The 19,515-nt window shown below is 43.8% G+C and overlaps 1 protein-coding gene across 4 annotated transcripts in view; it reads left to right on the top strand.

Annotated features, from left to right (window-relative positions):
- The window catches only part of LOC139669689 (monocarboxylate transporter 2-like), a 36,502-nt gene extending 17,863 nt beyond the window's left edge, over nt 1-18,639 (top strand). For all 4 annotated transcript variants that reach the window (XM_071550288.1, XM_071550287.1, XM_071550286.1 and 1 more), the window contains 3 exons: nt 8,207-8,350; nt 13,096-13,971; nt 16,647-18,639. In XM_071550288.1, coding sequence (XP_071406389.1) covers nt 8,207-8,350; nt 13,096-13,971; nt 16,647-16,936 — 1,310 coding nt within the window. In that variant the 3' untranslated portion in view covers nt 16,937-18,639. The remainder of the gene's footprint in view (nt 1-8,206; nt 8,351-13,095; nt 13,972-16,646) is intronic.
- The last annotated feature ends 876 nt before the right edge of the window (nt 18,640-19,515 follow it).

Genomic DNA, 19,515 nt, shown 5'->3' with positions numbered 1-19,515 from the left:
TTTTGTGGAGGCTGAAACAGAAGGAATATCTCTCTCTCTCACGGTGGATATCCAGCATCCCACCATCCTGGCCCAATCTCAGGCAGGTGCTCCCTGGAGCTACCCAGTGCTGGACTTCACTGTTTTTCTTATCCTCTGCTCCACCTCTTGGAGTCCCACTCAATCAGCCTTCCCAAGCCATTGAAACAAGACATCTTCCCAAGCTGGGACAACCCCTGGGGTAGCAGCACCACTGCAATTGTGGATTTTGATATGACAGCTGGATGAGGAATGATTTGACTTCTGTAATGGATAGTGCTGCAGATTCATATACTTCTCCTGACTCTCAGAGAGCACTTGAGCTCTGCAAGGTCACCATGTATGGGCTTATATTTTTTATTTTTTTAAATAGCTCTGTTCTACTTAAGAGCAATAATAGCACTATAGGCTCAGGTGAAATATTTCTGTGTTCGTGGGCTTGGTCACAAAGCTTTATCATTTTGCCCTTCATTGGAGCTAGCAAGGTCACCAGGCAGCAGTAATAGAGATGTGATAGACTTAATAAAAGCCAAGATTAATAAGAACTAGGAAGAAGAAAGCAAAGAGTTTTGGGGGGAGGGGGGGGTTGTTAATGCTGCACAGGCAGGTGTTGAGCCTGGGAGTAAGTTAGAAACCACTGCCCCAAGTGAAGTTGAAATGTGAAGGCTTCTTTGCCCAGTCAGTGCAGCATGTGCTTTGGGTGGGAGAGAGCTCTGATGCCAACCTGTCCCACAGCACTACAGCTCTTCTGCCCTTGGATGGGCTCTCCTCTTGTTCAAGTCATGTAGGGCTTTCCAGGAGTGGTCAAAGCCCTTTGCAGAGCATGACCAGGCAGGGGCCAAATTGTTCACAGAACAATGTATTAAGAGGGATAACAAGCAGAGGTTGACCTCCAGGAATAGGTGTTCCAACCACATGGGGAACTCACACAGCTGGGCTTTGAATTATGGAAGGGGTAAATTCAGTGGTCCTGCCAGAGCAAAAGGTTAACTAAAGAAGTCATAGGAAAGCAATTCAAAAACTGTGATGTGGTGACCTTCTGAAGGTGAGTGGCTGTGACCTGCTGTGTGGGTGAGACCCAGAGCAACAGCAGGGGCAGCCCCTGAGCCCAGACAGGCGCTATGCCCTGGGCACCTGCAATGACATCCCCTTGCAGGAGCAGTTCTTTAACTGCCTAAATATGAAGTGACACAGGGACCTTGGCTGCAGCCCCGGGTTTGAAGCTGCTGGCCTGGGGCTCCTCCATGTGTCAGCTGGGTGACCTGGGAATTGAAATGCTGGAGCACTGAGCAGATAAGATGGCTGGATAAGGAGAAGAACACTTTATCTTTCTGAGGATTGGGCCTTGTCTGCTTTGATTTTCTTTTTTTTTTTTTTTTTGAACATCAGGATGCTGCTGTGGCAAATGCAAGTGTTTCTTATGGGAGGTCAGGGTCATTAACTGAAGGCATCATGATGGTCTAGGTGTGGATGGGTGTTTGGAAGCTGCCCTGTCTGGCAAAGGGGGTGTTTGCTTTCTGCCACTTGTCCTCCAGCACTGACGTGTGTGGCCATTCTATATCCTCAGCACTGCCTGAGGAAGAGTCTGTGGGCTCCTCAGCCAGTGCAGGTGCAAACACAACCATATGAACCAAGCATGTGAAACTAATAATATACTTTATTGTTAGCAGGTACAACCAGTTCTTCTCCAGTGATCTGGAGCAGGCACATGCAGGGCTCAGTTACCGTGGGTCAGCTGGTGAGCAACAGTTCTCCGAGCCCTGGTGACAAAAACACTTAAGAGCATGAGCTATCCAAGTCTCCTCTGACATGGCAAAAAGTGCAAGGCCGTAGTTTTTAACCCTCTCATCCCTTTTTCCTTGCCTTTGGGCCTGTGCCCTGTGTTATCTCCAGTCACCTCCCTTTTAGGCTGTGCTGGTGGCTGATTTCCTCCTTCTCCAGAGGCTGGTGGGGTCTGGCAACACATTAATAATGTGGGGACAATTGCTTTCATTTTTGGGGTAATGAGGAGGTTGCTCTGTTACAATGGGCTGATACCCTGGTGGATAAATTATAAAGCCAAAGGCACTGCTGTTATTCCATGGAGGGAGTGAGATTATTACTGAGGAAATTGCAGGCCTGCTTCTATCGTTGTTTTACTACTGGTGTAATAATAGACTTTATTTTGTTAGTATAAATGATTCCCCTCCTTCCTCCCAGCTGAGTACAATCCTTTTCTTTGTATGTCCCCAGTGACTCCCCATAGTCAACACCAGTCATGTTGTGCTGAGTTCCTATCTGTATTTTCACAAAAGTTTGGAAAATATTAACTACCTACACAGTTCTTTGGTGCTGACCAATGTCCCTGTGCAGGAACAGCTGTTTAGAGCCACTTCTCACTATGGAACAGTGAGAAAAGTGAGAAAAGCTGAGCCTCATGTTGCAGCCCCAGTGACGGGGGCACTGGTGGTCCCAAACTTCCCAAAAGTACAATCCATGCAGTTGACTATTTTAAAGTTGCTATTTTATTATCTGTGTGGTCATCAAATGGTCTTACCAGCAGACCTTGAACATTTGCAATGGCTCTGTGCCACTTTACACTGTCAGAAGGTCAGTCTTGTGAAACCTGGGAAAAAAGCCTGTTGCTGGACAGCTTTAGGTTACAGAGTCAGTTTTTCAGGCCCTCAGCTCTTAGTTTCTTCTCTGAGAGCCCTGCACAGAAATGTTTCAGCAGAAATTAATCCAAGACAAGTTCCACCGAAAATGAGGAACACTGTTCTTGTTAGTGTTAGGTTAAGTTAAAAAAAAAAAGCCAAACCAAACTTTACAAATAAAGGAGTTCTTTCTTTCTATCTATCTATCTATCTATCTATCTATCTATCTATCTATCTATCTATCTATCTATCTATCATATATATATATATATAGAGAGAGAGAGAGAGAGAGAGAGAGAGAGAGAGATGCGGGGGCAGAGGTATGGGAGAGAAGAATGTTTTAGTCCCTGTTGGAAATACATTGGTGTTTTGTACTGACACTGGAAGTTTTGCAGCTCATAAAAAATTCATAAGCCTTGTTGAGAAAAACAGAAAGGCAATTCAGGTGTCTTTTTTTTGAGCACTGTCATACTTGCAGGAGTTTAAGCCAGCCTGGATTGGTATTTCTTGTTAAATGCCATCTCTGCATTATCATCCTCTCTGGATCATAGTTCAGTGACTCAAAAAGAATGAGTGACAAGACGGCCTGGCTTTGTGGAGGAGAAGAGAGGAGAATCCAGGGTATTTTGCATTTTCTGTATGGATTTACAATCTCCTCTTCTGGGTCCTTTTCTCTTCTGCAAACACAAAACTCAAGGTGAAAAGTAATTGGACAAGCTAACAAATGATTCAGGGCTTGTTGCATTTCCCACTGGCGAGTTGCTGTGTTTCTCCTGCCACCGAGAGCAGCTCTTTGACATGGCCTTTCATGTACCAGCTAACAAAGAATGGAAATCTGCCACAGGTATGAGAAAAGGGAGGCTTTAAACAGGACAGGCACTAAACCAGCATGATTTATAGGGGCTGAGGATAGTGCTTTACATTTCATCAGTCTTCCAGGGGCTCCATGATCCCAGCTGCATCTTTTGGAGATGTTTGGTGCAAACTATTGCTCTTCAGACTGCAGAGTTTTACTGCAGGCAGAGCAGAACCCTCATTGTGTGCACCCTGTACTGCAAGGGCTTAGAGTGTAAGTGAGTAATTTCTGAGTAAGCATTCCTTGCTTTTACCCAGGTTGAAAGAGACACTGGATGGAGACACTGAGCCAGGGGAGCTGCAGTGCCACAGGCCCAGCTCTGAGCAAAGCCTGCAGCAGGATGAGGCTCAGCATCCCCACTGTGTCCTCCACTGTCTCGTGTCCTCCCCCTGCAATGGATGATAAATGATGGCCATGTTTGAAAGTTCATCTGAAGGAAGTCACCCGGTGGATCTGGGAAGGGGCTGCCATGTTTCCTAAGGCTGAATTGGTGGGAATGCCATCCCTTCCCGCAGTGAAACACTGGCTGTCACCATCCACACTGTGTTGGCACCATGGTCATTGGAATGCACTGGGGTGCAAGGTGTTGATTAAATGTTATTTCCAATTTCCTCATTAGAATTTTCAGTGCTGTTGTGGTGAGGGGGTTGTGGGGACAGCACTGGCTGGGTGACACTGGCCCTGGCTGCTCCAATCCCTGAGAAGCCATACATTGGGACAAAAAGCTGGGAAGGCTTTTGCTGCTCACTGTGACTTTTCAGGGACTTCTGAAGAATTTGTATTGTTGCTTCTGCAAGGCTGACCTATGTAAATGGCAGCTTTCTGAGAACTTTGCCAGCTGTTTCTCATGCCCTGTTCTCACCTGATGCTGTAAATTAAGAGGCAAAAGTCACCCAGACTTCTGTTAGCTTCTGCTGCTGCAGGCTTGCAGGAAGAATTATTTCCTTTGGATGCCAGGACAGGGAGCCTGTGGTTCCTGCACATTTGACCAGGCAGGTTTTATCAAGAAAAGCTACCTTGGGATTTAAGCTGCTCACATTGTTACCGTAAATGGTTTCTCTGTGGTAATACACAGCATCTTTATTCTTTTCATGCCAGCTGAGTAATTGACAGGTCCTGGTTTTCAATTCCACCATGTTGCCAGGGGCTGTCACAGTTTTAATTTTTGCAATAGCTCCAAGCAAAGCAGTAATTGTGTTTCCCATTGCCCACAACTGGGGTGCTGGCTTTGTGTTCCCTCTTCTTAATTTCTCTGCGCTGACTTGAGCTGCTTGATGTTTTCTGAAGCTCTCCACAATGCTGCTGCTAAAGTTATCTAGTGTTTGATGGCTAATCAACCCCCCCACAATAACTGCAGTGCAGGTGGCAGGGGGCAGACCAGGGCAGGGCAGGAGGGGAGCACTCAGATCTGCGGGGTGTGATGCTGATCACTGAAGACACCTGGGCAGGGTGAAGGGGAATGTGTCTGTGCTCCGTGCACCTGCCCAGACTGCAGGATTTGGGAGCTGAAGTGTGCAATATGTGACACATTGTGTGCGCTACTTTCTGCCCAGAGATGGGACAGCTTTTGAAGGGCTGCTCCATTAAAGCCTGTGGATGTTTCTGTACGTCCAAAATGACTTAAGTGGAAGTAATTTGGGGGATGTGATTTTGCACTTGCTTCATTGCATTTGAAAGGTCTGCTCAGGACTGTTACAAACCCTCCAGCCTTTGAGCAGCAGCTCAGGGAAGTTTGACTTTCCAACTACTTGAGGCTTTGTGTTGGGATTTTTTGGTGTTTTGTAAATTGTGGGTCTAGCTGATGCTTTTGCTGCAGGTTGAGTGCTCGTCATGGCCTTTGCTGTGGATTCTCCAGTGGCTGAAAAAGTTTAATCCAGGTGTTCTGCTCCTTTCTCCTCTAACTGGCTGCACTCAGTATCTTGGAGGTCTCCAACCCTCAGTGCTCTGTGGGTGAGGCTGCTCAGGGAGATCAAATGCTGGCACTCGCAGGCATGTGCTGTACACTGTGCTTCTTTACCAAAGCAAGTTCACAAGGCCTGGACTTATGGCTTCAGGCTGTGAAGGAGAAAGGCTTATGTGCTTCTGAAGTTCATCTCTGTCCCTGTGAGGTCAGCCCAGCCCAGACAGGTGATACTTTTGAAGAGCACAGTTCTCCCACCCAGACTGGCAAACATGTGGGACTGATTAGCCCCCTGCAAAATTGATAGTGCTGGTTATAGCAGATGAAGGAGGCTGTTTGCTGAAGGTCATGCAAAGCTGCTGCAAAGCACTGCTGGGAGATCACACATGACAAGAGCAGGGAGCAATTGCAGTCCTGTGGCTTAATAAGTGATCACTGGGAAACTGGAATGTGACTGAGGACACTGCACATTCATGGAGGGTCGCAGGGACACAGGAACCGTGCTGTCATTTGTAGACAGTGTTTGGGGCATGAACCTTTATTTTCTTCTGCTCCAGAGTCTACCCTGAGCTGCCCCCCTAGCTGGGCAGCAGAGCAGAATATGTCCTGCTCTCAGCCCCTTGCAGTTCATCATGGTCCAAACCCTCCCTACTGATGGGTGAAGCCAATACAAGAACTAATGAACTGGAGTGAGCGGGACATAGATCCATATTTCCCTTTTCCCAGGCTGGATGCTGCAAGGTAGGACATACTTGAGCAGCCTGGTTCACTTCTCATAGCAGGGGCTTCTCTCCAGGGTACCTGCTCTGGGTCAGAACATGAGAGAGGCCTTAGCAGTGATCTGGTGGGCTTTAAATGCTCTGCTCTGTGGTACAACCTCCTGTAGTTTTAGGGATAATGTGAAAATCCTCTTCCAATGGAAGAAAGTAATTGAAATCACATTTTCTTAGCTGAGTAATTAGATTGATTCTGGAGAAATGCGAGCATGTGGAAAATTGAAAAATGGGAGAGTTGCATGCCCTTAGGCTGCAGATGAATGTGCTGGTGCCTTTCTGAGGAACACTGGATTGATCTATTGAGTTACAGGCCATGCTGAGACCAGCTCAAGCATGATGCAGGTCCACACCCTGACCAAGGAAAACTCAGAAAGGGATCCTTTTCTCCCTGTGCCCATCTGAAATACGTATCTCTTTTCCCAGAACTTCCCATTGAATTCTGTAGTGTTCTATGCAGTAAAAGGATGCATGTGTTGTGAATCCAGTTACGGGACTAGGGGCAAAAAACTCTCCACATAATTGTATACTCACAGAAATTTGAATTGAATGGTGCATTTGATGGGACCAGCTCACAGATCACACAGTTACAGGGATGCTGTTGAGACTGTGCTTGTGTGTATTTCACGTGTGAGTGTTTTGACCTCAGGCATCTAGTGAAAAGTATTTCTATGGGCTTCATTCCCCGGGTTAAGCCAGTCATGTTTTCTATTCTTGCACATTATAACAGCTGAGAACTTGTTTGGGTGCTGCAGCCATGCTGAGGGAGTATTTAGGTTTCTGGGTCTCGTTCCTGTGCTCAGGTGAGCCATGGTTTGCAGGGTCTGGAAAGAGCTCTGGCACTATTTCTGGCTGAGATTATTTAAACAAAGGTAAATATCCTTCCACGTGGCTCTGTGGAAAGGCAGGTCCCACAGCCGAACTCTTGAGAGATGCCTGCAAGTTACAAATACCTGTTTCCAATACTCTGTGTGTGGATGGTGTGGGCTGTTCGTAGTGGCAGGAATGAAGGCAAACAGGCACACTGGGCTCTGAAACACCATTGTTGTGTGATAAGTAGAACCAGAAATAGTCAGTAAAGATGAAATACTAAAATTGTCCTCTATCCCCTTTAGTTTTGAGGCATTTTGAGTCCAAGTTTTTGAGTAATACAGAATCTTTTGCTTACACCTCATAGCCTGGACTTCCAGACTGCTCTTTCCTGCTCATTTTGCTTTCTCTAGTTCTGACTTAGCAGCCTGATATAACTCAGAGTTGGCTTTGCTTTTAGCAGGAGGTTGGTCCTGAGACCATCAAAGTCTCTCATATATATTATTCTGTGATCCTGGCTTTTACTGCCTCTCCATGTTTCACTTCCTCACATTTCAATACTTCCTTTCAGTATGCACAGTCTTTATTAAACCATTTCCCTTTATCATAATTTTGCACTTTTCTGAACCTCCTCTTTGCATAAATGCAAGGCCAAACTGGTTCTTTTGAGGTCTGGCTAATCCATCATCCTAAACTGTTTCTACCTACATAGACTGCTATTAAGATTTAATTAACAACTGTTCTGCTGAAGCTTTGGTCCTGGTCAGCAGTATTGGAATTGCATTAAATAGAGGCATTAAAAATGCAAGAGCATTCATGATATCAGCCTCGTAATATGAACCATTGCTTTGTGTGTGTGTGGTTTAGCGTTATTGTAAATCAGGAAGTTCCTATGTTGGGATATTGTGTTCACCTGATTTGTTCTTGTTCTTTGTCTTCTCTGATGACATTTGAAAGTCCTGTGGGCAGGAGCTGTCACCAAGCACACAGCCTTGGCACTGGATGTGCTGCCACCTCTATGTGGATCATCTTTCCCTGTTTTCCCTTTTTCCTCCTGAGCTCACCCTAGCAGCACCTCAGGGCCACTAATAATGCAGTTTTACCTGCTTTGTGTCAAGCATGCCTTTGTGTCAGAAGATACTACCTGCTTTGTGTCAAGCATGCCTTTGTGTCAGAAGATACTGAACTCAAGGACTCTTTTTCTCTGTCCCCCCAGGTCCCATTAGCAGTATTTTGGTAAACCGCTATGGCAGCCGCCCCGTGGTGATGTTTGGAGGCCTTTTGTGTGGTGTTGGGATGATCTCAGCTGCTTTCTGCACCAGCATCCTGCAGCTCTACATCTGCGTGGGCTTCATTACAGGTAAGAACAAAGCACTTCCTTTCCCTCCATGGTTGAAGTTCACTTCTGATGGCCTGGGGCACCCACATGTGGGCAATATGTGGACCAACACAAACACAGTGGGAAGCTGGAGACATAAAAAGCTGGTAGGACAAGATTTTCCCATATTAACTGCTCTGGATGAACTTTAGCAAGCAGCATGTCCCTGCCCAGCACTCTGTTCCTGGCTGAACATCATGTGTGGGATCTCAGCACGGCTGTGCTCTTGGCTGCTGAGTGCTCTGGGCCAGGGGGATGGTGGGGATGGCCATCAGTGCCCTCAGCTCCCCCTGAAGCAAACACAGGTTGGCTGTGCTTGCCCTGAGCAAGGCAAGTCCTTCTGGATACAAGTGTGACTATAAAGAAAACACCAGCGTTCCTGTATTGCTGTGTGTTATCTCCCCTCTGTGAGAAATGTGAAATAAGATTTCAGGGGTTTGCTTTAGTTCACTTGCCTTTTGCCAGCTTGTAAGGTGGGGGGTCCTTTACCTGAAAATAATAACTGCTGGAGTTGATTGAAAATAAGCAATAATCTCCCTATTGTGAAAAAAGTAAAACTTTTTCCTTATTGAAGTTGCAATTTAAATTATCTGTATTGAAATATGAATTTCCATATTGGAAACAGTAGAAGGCATAAGCTCAGTCCAGCACTTCAAAGCCTGCAGGTGCCAGGTTATGGCTTTTAAAGGTAGATGGATTAGAGTTCTCTACCTGTGTGAATATAGATGCCTAATTGTAAGGAGTTTTGTTTTATTATTTTGGATAAGGTACAGACAATGTTTCTTCCAGAGCAGCTAGGACATCTGCTTGAAAGCATGACACAATGAGTTGAAAATTGGCTTTTGAGACTGCAAGATATATGTTTTTAATGAATGCTCCCAATCTCTCCACAGACACATTACGTGTTGCTGCTTTCTGAATGTGAAAAGTATGAGCTTCACATTTAAAATCAATAAAACCAGCCACTAGCAAAGTAAATTGGGACAGAAAGTTTGTCATCCTGTTCTTCTACACCAATATTGCTTTATTAAATCCATATAGTAGTGAATAAATCCCCATGTAGGATTCCTTCTCTTAAACCTTGCTCTTCCTAAGAAGTGTCACTGTAATTAGATGGAACTGTGTTATTACTGGATGAATAAATCGTGCAGATTCCTTGAAAGAGATTCCAGAAACAAAGGCACCAGCTTCTGTGTTCAAATGTACTTATCTAAAAGTGTGGCAGGAGGGTTTTGTGTCTAAACCAGATGGATTGATGGAGACTTTGTTGGTTTTTTTTGTCCCTGAACATGTTTCCAAATCTGGTCTATTGCCCACCACAGAAAGTCTGCTCTGTGCTCAACACACACGTACCCTCCCACCAGCCTCAAGGTACAGGGGCAAACCACCCCCACACCTCCTTGGCTTCAGTGCTGTGTTCTTTCCTCATAGCAAAGCACATTTTTTGTTGTGAGCATCTTTTCCCTCTGCTTGCTGAACAGGGGCAGCTGTATGGATGAGGTGTTGGCTAATAAGCCATCATTTCCAGGCACGGTGTGTGTGCTGGGGAAGGAATATTAATTTGACAGAGAAGGGAAGATGCTCATACTCCTGCTAACATGCTTGTTGCCTCTCATTATGCCTGAAGTGCTTTTACTGGTCAGGCCTTACATAGAAGTGTTCAAGGGCAATTACAGAGTTCCCTGCTCATCATGCGGCTGGGGTGGTGACGGTGCACAAGGAGAGAGACTTTGGGGATGTGTCAGAGCTGCAAAGCAACCTGTAAGCATCACACTCTCCCTCACCTCCTTCCTGCCAGTCTGGAAAGGAAGCAGACTGATGTAAAAGGCTGTGTTTGTATAATTTGCAGGGATGGAGATAAATACAAGGTGGTTGGTACCATGAGGTCTCTGCTACAGCCTTTGCCCATGGCATATTAATGGAAATCTCTTCAGAGGAACAGAGCAGGAAGTATCTCTTTGTGGTGGAGAGATTAGACACGGCAATCTCAGTTGCTTTCATGATTATGTCTGTGCCATTTGCATGCAGAGCAGGAACCAGGCTCCGCTGTGGGAGGCAGCTCTGTCCTTGATGGCATCAAGCTCTGGGCTGCATGAGGCTCTTTGCACACACTGCAAACCCCACAGTCTCTTCCCATTTGTTTCCCTACAGTGCTTAGAAAAAGAAAAGGGGTTTGCAAGCTGTCGACCTGGACAGATGCCAGCCTGGATGTATTAAATAGGTGTTTCAGTGCACAATCTCTTCTTAAGTCTGGGGTAGAAGTAGCAACTTTCAAAGCTAAATACAAGGCAGTAAGGACTGGTCAGAGTTTAGTTCCATCTGTACCAATTAGATTGCCAGGAAATAAAACGGGATCTTGGATGAGACATGTTGGAAATGAGAGCAGAGTTTTTGCCACAGCTGAGAATGTTGAACATTGAAATACCTGGTGGGATCTTCCCTTGCTCATAAAGTAAAACCAAGATCAATAGCTACACAACTGACTTCTGTAGCAGCACTTACTTCCTTCTAATATGAGGGAGATGTGTTTAATCCAGGGAAGGACATTGCATCTGGCACAGGCTTGCCAAGCAATTCCACGGACAGCCCTCTCTGTCATTCCCCTGGGGAGAAAATGTGGTTATTGAGCAGCAATCCTAGCAATGGAAAAGCTGCTGTAGTTTCTGAAAACTGCAATAAAGTGGATGTAAATATTTTCAAATGAAGTCAGCCAAAAGCTTAAAGTAAATTGAAATTCCAGTTATTCAATTTGAAACTCTCCAGATTTAATTAATGGGAAGAGCATGAGGTAATATTAAATTAGATTTGTCTGACTGGCAAATTAATGTTCGCATAATAAAAAATTTGAATTGATTATTGTTTAAGTGGGTAGCTGGCATCCAGTCTGGTTTTACTTCTCTGGAAGGCATGGGGTAGATCCCTATCAAAAATGATTCTGTGGAAATAATTGTTCAATTTCTGCCTGGGAAATGGGAAATTAAGGCAAATTCTAATCCACTGTGCTGCATCTTCTCAGCTGAAAAAAGATGCATTCTTATATCTGAGCACCATCAAGGGTATTCTCTAACCAAGGCTGTGTTTAGCCCTCGTGGTTCCCAGGTCAGCCTGAATTTGTCCCCATATACATTATGAGCAGGTTGTACTTTCCAAAGATGTGCCCTACTAAATGTATGGGCTATCTAGAAAAGTTCATGCTCAGAGTGTGTTTCATATCAAGATTAATTTTAATATGTTGATATTTTAATTTATTTTTAATGTTTCAAACATCAAAGTAATTTAAAAAAAGAATCTTAGACTTGGCAAAAATCATAATTTTGTAAACCCATTCAAACTGAAGCTTTCCAACATCAGCGGAATTCTGCTGCATCAGTTGGATTCTGCTCTATCAGTGGCTAGTGATAGTGCTCCTTAATTAATTTTGAGGACCTTGACCTTTCTAAATTCTCTTCTGTAAAGCAATATGCCTAATTATGTACTGCACAGTTAAACAAACTAATTATATAGCCTAATGAACAAGAAAAAGATCTGCATGACCCTATTTTCAGGATTCATGTTCTTGATATAATCGCTTCAAGGATTACATTTCTGCTTTGTGCTAATGTGGCCCATTCTTTCCTGAATGATAAAGTGGAAAATATGTGGCACAATTTTTAAATGTAATTTTGATAGAGAGTCTGAAAATGTAACTTTTAAAGAAAATATTGCACATCATAGAAATGTTTTAAGATATTATTTATTTTGGGCATTGTGACGAATTGATGAGCATCAGGAAGCATTTTCTCACTGAAAGGGTGATTAAGCACCGGAATAGGCTGCCCAGGGAGGTGGTAGATACACCATCCTTGGAAGTATTGAAGAAACAACTGGATGTGGCTGTTAGTGCTCCTAGTTGACAAGGTGATGATTGGTCAAAGGTTGGACTCAATGGTCTTGGAGGTCCTTTCCAACCTCATTGATTCTGTGTTTCTGTTATTGTATTAAGACTATCCCAGCATTTGGTATCTCTGCCTTCAGATTCCACCTGTGCCAGAGAAGTTGGCTAACTGAATTAGCAATGCACATTTATAATAGCATTTATATATCTAAATGCAATAAAATAAATTTTAATTAAAAGAAACACTCTAGGGTCCTGTGTAATTAGCATCCTCTCTAGCTGTTTTGCTGTGTACTTGCAGACCTCTTAATCTTTTGCATCAGACCTGAATTGCTCAAACCACCAAATGAGTAGGGGCTCAGAAGGGTGATGTTTTCTATGCAGGGCTGCCTGCCTGGCAGCACTGTTGGGTGCCCATGACCCGTGGAAGGAGAGACCCAGCTTCGGTGGTTGGCACTGTTCAAGCCAGAAAAACCTTCCTCAAAGTGGGGGTTATCATGTTTTTAAATAGATCCGTGCTCTACCCCAGCAAGGGCACTGTGTCTGGACAGAACCCGGCAGTGTTCATGGAAACAATAGTTTCAGTTTATTCTGAAGCAAATTCTGTGTCCTAGTTTTGCCACCCAAGAGGTTTACAGTGCAAAAGGAAGTTCTCTGGCTGAGAGGGTCTTTCTGGGGTCTGGTTACTCAAATGTGGTGGCCAGAAGCTCAGAGATACCTTGAGCAAAGTTTGCATCCAGATTACCTTGTTGAAGAGCCACCAATGATCCACTTGTCCATGAATTTCCTTAAACCATAAGCTGAGGAGAAATGGGTCTCAAATCTTCCTTTGGTTATCTCAACTGTTTTCCAGGATTTGGCCTTGCTCTCAACCTCCAGCCATCAGTGATAATCATAGGGAGATACTTTCTGAAAAGAAGACCCATCGCAAATGGCCTTGCTATGGCAGGGAGCCCTGTGATGCTTTGCACGCTGGCACCTCTCAACCAGTTCCTTTTTGACAATTTTGGCTGGAGAGGCAGCTTTTTAATTCTTGGGGCAATTTTATTAAACTGCTGTGTGGCAGGTGCTCTCTTCAGACCCATCGGGGCAGCCACAGCATCAGTGAAAACCCAGGTAACTGAGGAGGGCAAGAATTGTCTGAAAGGAAAGATCACTGAAGATGCCTTGGAAATGAGTAGTCCCACAAGTGTCCCCATGGAGAACAAAACAGAAGAAGAAGGAGGAAAGGACTGCTGTGAAAAAATCAACCAGTACCTCGATTTTTCCCTGTTTAAACACAGAGGGTTCTTGATTTACCTGATTGGAAACGTGCTCATGTTCCTGGGTTTCTTTGCCCCCATTGTTTTTCTGGCACCCTATGCAAAGCACACTGGCATTGATGAATATTCAGCTGCTTTCCTCCTTTCAATTCTTGCTATTGTGGACATGGTTGCTCGACCCACCACTGGCATCATTGCAAACAGTAAATGGGTGAGGCCACGAATTCAATACTTTTTCAGCTTCTCCATTGCTTTCAACGGCACCTGCCACCTTCTGTGTCCACTGGCTTCCAGCTACACGGGGCTCGTTGTCTACTCTGGCTTTTATGGCTTGGCCTTTGGTATGGTTTGTGCCATGCTCTTTGAAACACTGATGGACCTGGTGGGAGCCTCCCGGTTCACAAGCGCCGTTGGCCTGGTCACCATCGCCGAGTGCTGCACCATCCTGCTGGGACCACCTATTGGAGGTGAGTGTATGTTCTTCCTCTGCTTCCACTGGGTTGTTGCTTGTATTTAGCCTCTTGCAAGCGCAGGTTCCCAAACACCATTTTTTCCACCAGTAACTACACAGGGAAGGAGACCCTTGATATCTCCTCCAGCATTTCCTCTTTGCTCCTTTACTCTTCCTCCACTTGAAGTCAGTTTTGGAGAGTTATCTTTCAATCCCTGGTCCCTTCAAACATTTGAATGAACTTGCAGGTCAGGACTTCCTGCAACATGAAGAACCTTGAACTGCAGACGGCTCCTCCTGGAGATTTCTCCTGTTGCAAAAGGCTGGAGTCCACCACAGTTTCAGCATAGTAAAACACAACAGTTCTGTGAAATCCTTTGGTTCTCTGTCTCTAAGGCTCTGAGTACTTCACTTATGAATTTGAGTCATCTTAGTGCAGCTGATATATTTAAGGCTGTTTCAGAAATAATAAAAAAGTTTATTTTGAATGGTTTGAAATATCAAAAGACAGAGACCCTCACAGGTTCATTTGAACAATATTGACCCTTCAGCAGGACTTACAGTCATATGACAAGTGGGAGCAGTGATCTCCTGTGATATAACAGTTTTAATATTCCCTCTATAGCATGTGCTCTATTTCCACAAGGAGCACCCCATCTCTGGGAGACACCATATTTGAATCTGGCATTTGGCTCACGTACTGTCAAATCTGAGTTGACTATGAATTAAATTGCTGTATAGGTGACATTCTCCCAGTTTATGGATACCATCCCACCTATTTGCCCGGTCCTGCAATTTGCATTCACCCGTATGCAAGCTTGAATAACTGGTTTGGAAACTGGTCACCTCGAAGTATGCAAAAATGTTTAATTAGGTTGTGTGTTCTGTCTTTATTTGAAAGTATAGGTTGCACAGAAAGAAGGCAATTTAAACCCATTTCCTGGATTCAACACTGAGATGTGGCTAATACTCCACATGACACATCCTGTAGAGCTGTTTAATTCTTCATATTACTATGTAGCTCATACAGTGTGACAGAAGCAGCTGTATCCTCTTGCTGTCTTAGAGATTCATTATTTAATTAATGACAAACAAAAGAAAATACAATTTTAAAATGACTATTTTCTGAATTATGTAATTTTCCATGTGGAAGATTAAGTTAATGACCAGAGACTGCTAATGAGGCTAAAGCAGTTCTAGGTAATTATCAGTAATATTAGTTTTGTAGGGTTTTCCCCACCATTTTAATAAGCAGCAAATTTATTGGTTCTTTGGCATTTTAATAACCTACTGCTGGGTTCTGCTTTAATGAACTAAGTAAATTGTTCCCAGTGTGTTTTATGACTTTATCTCATTCTCAAAGGAAAAGAGGCAAGACTATCCTACTGTTGAATTTTCCAATACTCTACTCATTAAAACTCTCATTGAAACCTATTTAGGAGACCTGTAGGTCATCATGATGAGCAGAAAAGGAAAAATTGTTGCAATTAGTGCTTGGTTGATGTTTCACCAGTAACATGAAAAACACAGTGCATTGAAAATGGTGTACCGAGGCAGCTGGGGAGGATCCAGGAGAAACCATTGACCAAAACCAGTGAAAAATGATTACTTTTGTGATCAAGAAATCCATTTGGTGACCATAGAATCCCTTGTCAGTGTAATGCGGTGGGATAATTAATCATCAGGTTTTCAACATTAGGGGTCAACCGGGAAGTAATTAAAGGTCCCTCTTTTTAAGGAGGAGAATATATTCCAAAAACTCAGAGAGCTAATGGATGATGGGCAGTTTCAAGGAGTATTATCTATCCTATGAAGTCCAGGTTAGGAGTGGATCTTACTTTAATTTGGATTTGGGATGTTAAGAATGGTCTGTGTTGCTCCAGTAAATGGGAATTAATGCTCAGGATCATAATCCCAATAAGATTTGCGTTACATTTGGACATAATGGAGGACAGTGACATTTCAATTAAGCTGTCTCCCTTCAATTACTCTGTAACTCCGTAGCAGAGGCATTAACCTTTGAGAGGAACTTGTCACATATTATTCTTGGCATTGAAATTATCTGACATTGACAGCATCATCTTTGCTTTCCCTGGAACTAATGTTTTCCAGTTCCATGCTGTGCCCTTTCATCTTTAGATCATGGGTATAAATGCAGAAAGGGCAACTGTGACCAAAAGCTGAGTCCCCTCTAATGCTGGTGAATGACCCATGGTGGAATAAATTGGAGGATCCTTGTCAGGAGTCTGAGATGAGACCCAGTGGGCAGGTGCCATCTCAGGAAGGTCTTCCCAAAAGCTGCCAGTCTCACTGACAGCCTAAGGACTGCTAACTCAAATCATTGTGGTCATCGAAAAGGCTGCCTGCAGGCTTTGTGGTCAGAGGATTAGTTTTTCCATGGGAAAAATAGGTGTGCTGGAAAAGTCCAGACTTTACAGTGTCTGTCCCTTCTACTTAACTGTGCAAATGATCAGTAGTGTTATCTAGACAAATGTCAGCTACCCACAGGCTGTATAGTGGAACATGAGTGAAGTATTTGCAGGTTCAGGGTGTTTGTGGAACAGATCAGAAGTTTTGTCTTATCCTAAAGCTACAAGTGTGTTCCTTTACATTTAGGATCTGAAAAGACAATAATCTTTCCTTCCTTGCTAAGTTTCTTTTTTCCCCCCTCCTTTTAAAAATGTTTCACAGGAACTCTTATTGATACCTTTGGGGACTACAAATACATGTTCATTAAATGTGGAGCTGTGATGGTCCTGGCAGGAACCTTCCTGTTCATCATGAATTATTACAATTATCGCATGCTTGCCAAGGAGGAGAAGGAGAGAAAGGCAAAAGAAGAGGATCCTAAATCTGTAAGGACAGAAAATGAAGGCAGAAATAACTGGAACAAAGACACCACAGAGGTTGGACCTGAGCTGGAACCTTTGAGAGAGGAACAAGGAGTAAAGAAAGAAATGAATGGTACAAATGAAGTTTAAACCTGTTCTCGTGAGCTGAACAGGAAATGACTTCTGGTTTGTTAAACTGAGCACCAACTGTGAGAACACAATAGGTTTTTAAATTTTGCTCTCTGCCATGTGCATCCTATTTATTGTTGTTGTAGGAGAAGACTAGAACAAAAACAAGTCTTGATTCTTATGAAGTGCTGGGACACTGTGCAGTGTCCGTTTGCATATCAAAGGTCCTGCAATATTTTCCTTTAGATGTTTCCCATTTCCCAGAGGGGCTGAGTTGGGGTGTGACTGACAGCCTGCTGTTATTCCCTGTACTACAGCTCTACTTAGGGAAAAGGCCAGAAGGGTGATGTTATGCACGGGGCCAGCACATGACCAACTTATTATAGGAGTCTTTCTCCAGGCACTTTGTCTGTGCGGGGCAGAAATTTGGTTTTAAAGGGCTTAAACTTTGATCTGCATTCATAGACTGGAAATTTAAATTTTCCCTAGGAGGTTACAAAGTCCTTATTATCCAATTTCTGAGTGCCTTGCCATTTTTAGCATGCTTTTTCTTTACAACACCCTGGTGAGGCAGTAAGTGCTGCTACTATTAATTAATTGTACAAATGAAGATCTGAAGCACACGGGAGCTGTGGGCATTGTTGCATCAATGAATAAAGCTTAGGCATGCCAGAGCTGAAATGGGGATCCATTGCTCTGAGTTAGATGCCTAAAAGCCCTGCTGAGCACAGGTATCCCCTTGCCAGAAAACAGGGAATATCATGGATAGTCACGCATTAAACTGCAGACCTCTCTGCAGTGTAGTCTGCTTACTGTGTGCCTCATGCTACTCAGGATTAGTGATTTTAAACACTATCTCAGAGCTGTGACCTTGTGCCATATTTTTTTAACCTGGTTAAGTTGCATCCACCCTGGAGGGAACTCAACCCCAGCTGCCTCCCCCTTGTCTGGGCCGGGATAGGCACCTCCCTGGTGCTGGCACTGCAATACCTGCTGGCCTTATGCCATCCTGTGACAATAAAGTTTTCCCCAGGTCAGTGGTGCAGAGGTGGGCCTGAGATTCTCATCCCATGGTGATAATTTTGAGCTGGGAAGTTCTGGACTTTGATGTGTTTTACACTAAGCAGCTGTTGCCCAGGAGCCATGGATGCTGAGCATGGCATTGTGCAGCACAACTCTGTGACTTTTCTGGATTTACCTCCAAGTGACTGCACAAAACCAAGGACTTCTCAGGCAGATCACCCAGATCTGAAGCTAGCACAGGGCAAAGGCTAGCTGTCCTTTTAATTTGCTTCAACATTACCTGTATGTGATCAGATAGTATTTCTTAATGACTTTGTTACTGAAAAACTCTATTTGGTTATGACTTGTGTTCACACTATGAAGAAAGGCTTGTAAAAATACTTTCATAAATACCTTTTCTGTGAAATCTTTTGTTTCACTGAACAACAGTGGTCTTTGGCCATTGACTTTGGTAGGATTTAAGTTTTATCCCTGTGTCATATCTTGTATTTTTTCTGAAAAAACAGAATCTATATGATACACTTAGGCTTTCAGTGCTGTGTTAATAATACCCTAATACCCTTTATTTCTATCAAATGTATCTATGATACTGCAGTAAAAAAGGCATTGAAAGAAGTTTGTGAACATTTTCCAATATGCCTTCTGGAAGCTTTCATATACTTAATAAAACTGTTTTAAGAAATTAAATGAATTTACATTTGCCCATGTGTGTAATGCTGCCTTTTGATTCAGTAAGGAGTTTATCCTCAGGGGGTTTCTAGTCCTGGCTCTACGTATATGGTCATACAACTCTTGGTCATAGCCTTTTCTTCCAGAACCACCACTGGGAGCTCCTTGCTACAGGGTTCCTTTGCCATCCTCAGTGATCTGGGCCAGCCTGACTCACCCCTCCAGTTCTGGGGGTCCAGGAGTCTGAAAACAGAGGAGAATGACCTGGCAAGATGATTTTCATACCTTTCCACCAGGTCATATCAATAAATCATAGGAACAATGACCCAGATCCCCAGCTGTCCTTGCAGTAGGAGCTGATGCTGAGGTTCCTTGCCTAGCAGAAACTCAAAGCAAGCTTTTTAGGTCATAAAACTTTGTTAATACAGATAAAATTTTTAATAAAAAGCTCTTCTGTTCAGCTATCTATGAAAATCCTCTGGAAAGAGAGGCCCTTGTTAAACTGCCCCTGAGGGCAAAAGCTGCTACATTGGATAAGTAGATCTTTAAGGCTTCAGAATTCTTCTAACATGAAGCAGCTACTGCATTTAACCTGCTCACCTTCCTGTCATAGAAACATATGCTGTCTTTAAGATTATGGAACTATTTCTGTCATGTAGGAAGCCTTAACTATTTTAAGACAATTCTGGGGGTTACAGGTTTTCAGTGGTGGGTGGCCTGACTCTTCCCTGTTCCCTCCCTCCTTCTCCCACCCTACACTCAAACCTCTGATCACGGCATCTCACTAATCCCTGCAGCAAAGCAATGCCAAATAACTGTGTATTTAAAAGCCTGTGAGTAGGCCTAGACATGCTTCGCTGACTCAAATCCAATGAATTCAACACCTCGCAGGCTCAAACTGTAATCCA

The sequence above is a fragment of the Pithys albifrons genome, chromosome 3, assembly GCF_047495875.1.
Source record: "Pithys albifrons albifrons isolate INPA30051 chromosome 3, PitAlb_v1, whole genome shotgun sequence".
NCBI lineage: Eukaryota > Metazoa > Chordata > Aves > Passeriformes > Thamnophilidae > Pithys > Pithys albifrons.
The sequence above is the reverse complement of the archived record's forward strand: the minus strand, read 5'-3'. Positions and strand labels throughout refer to the sequence as shown.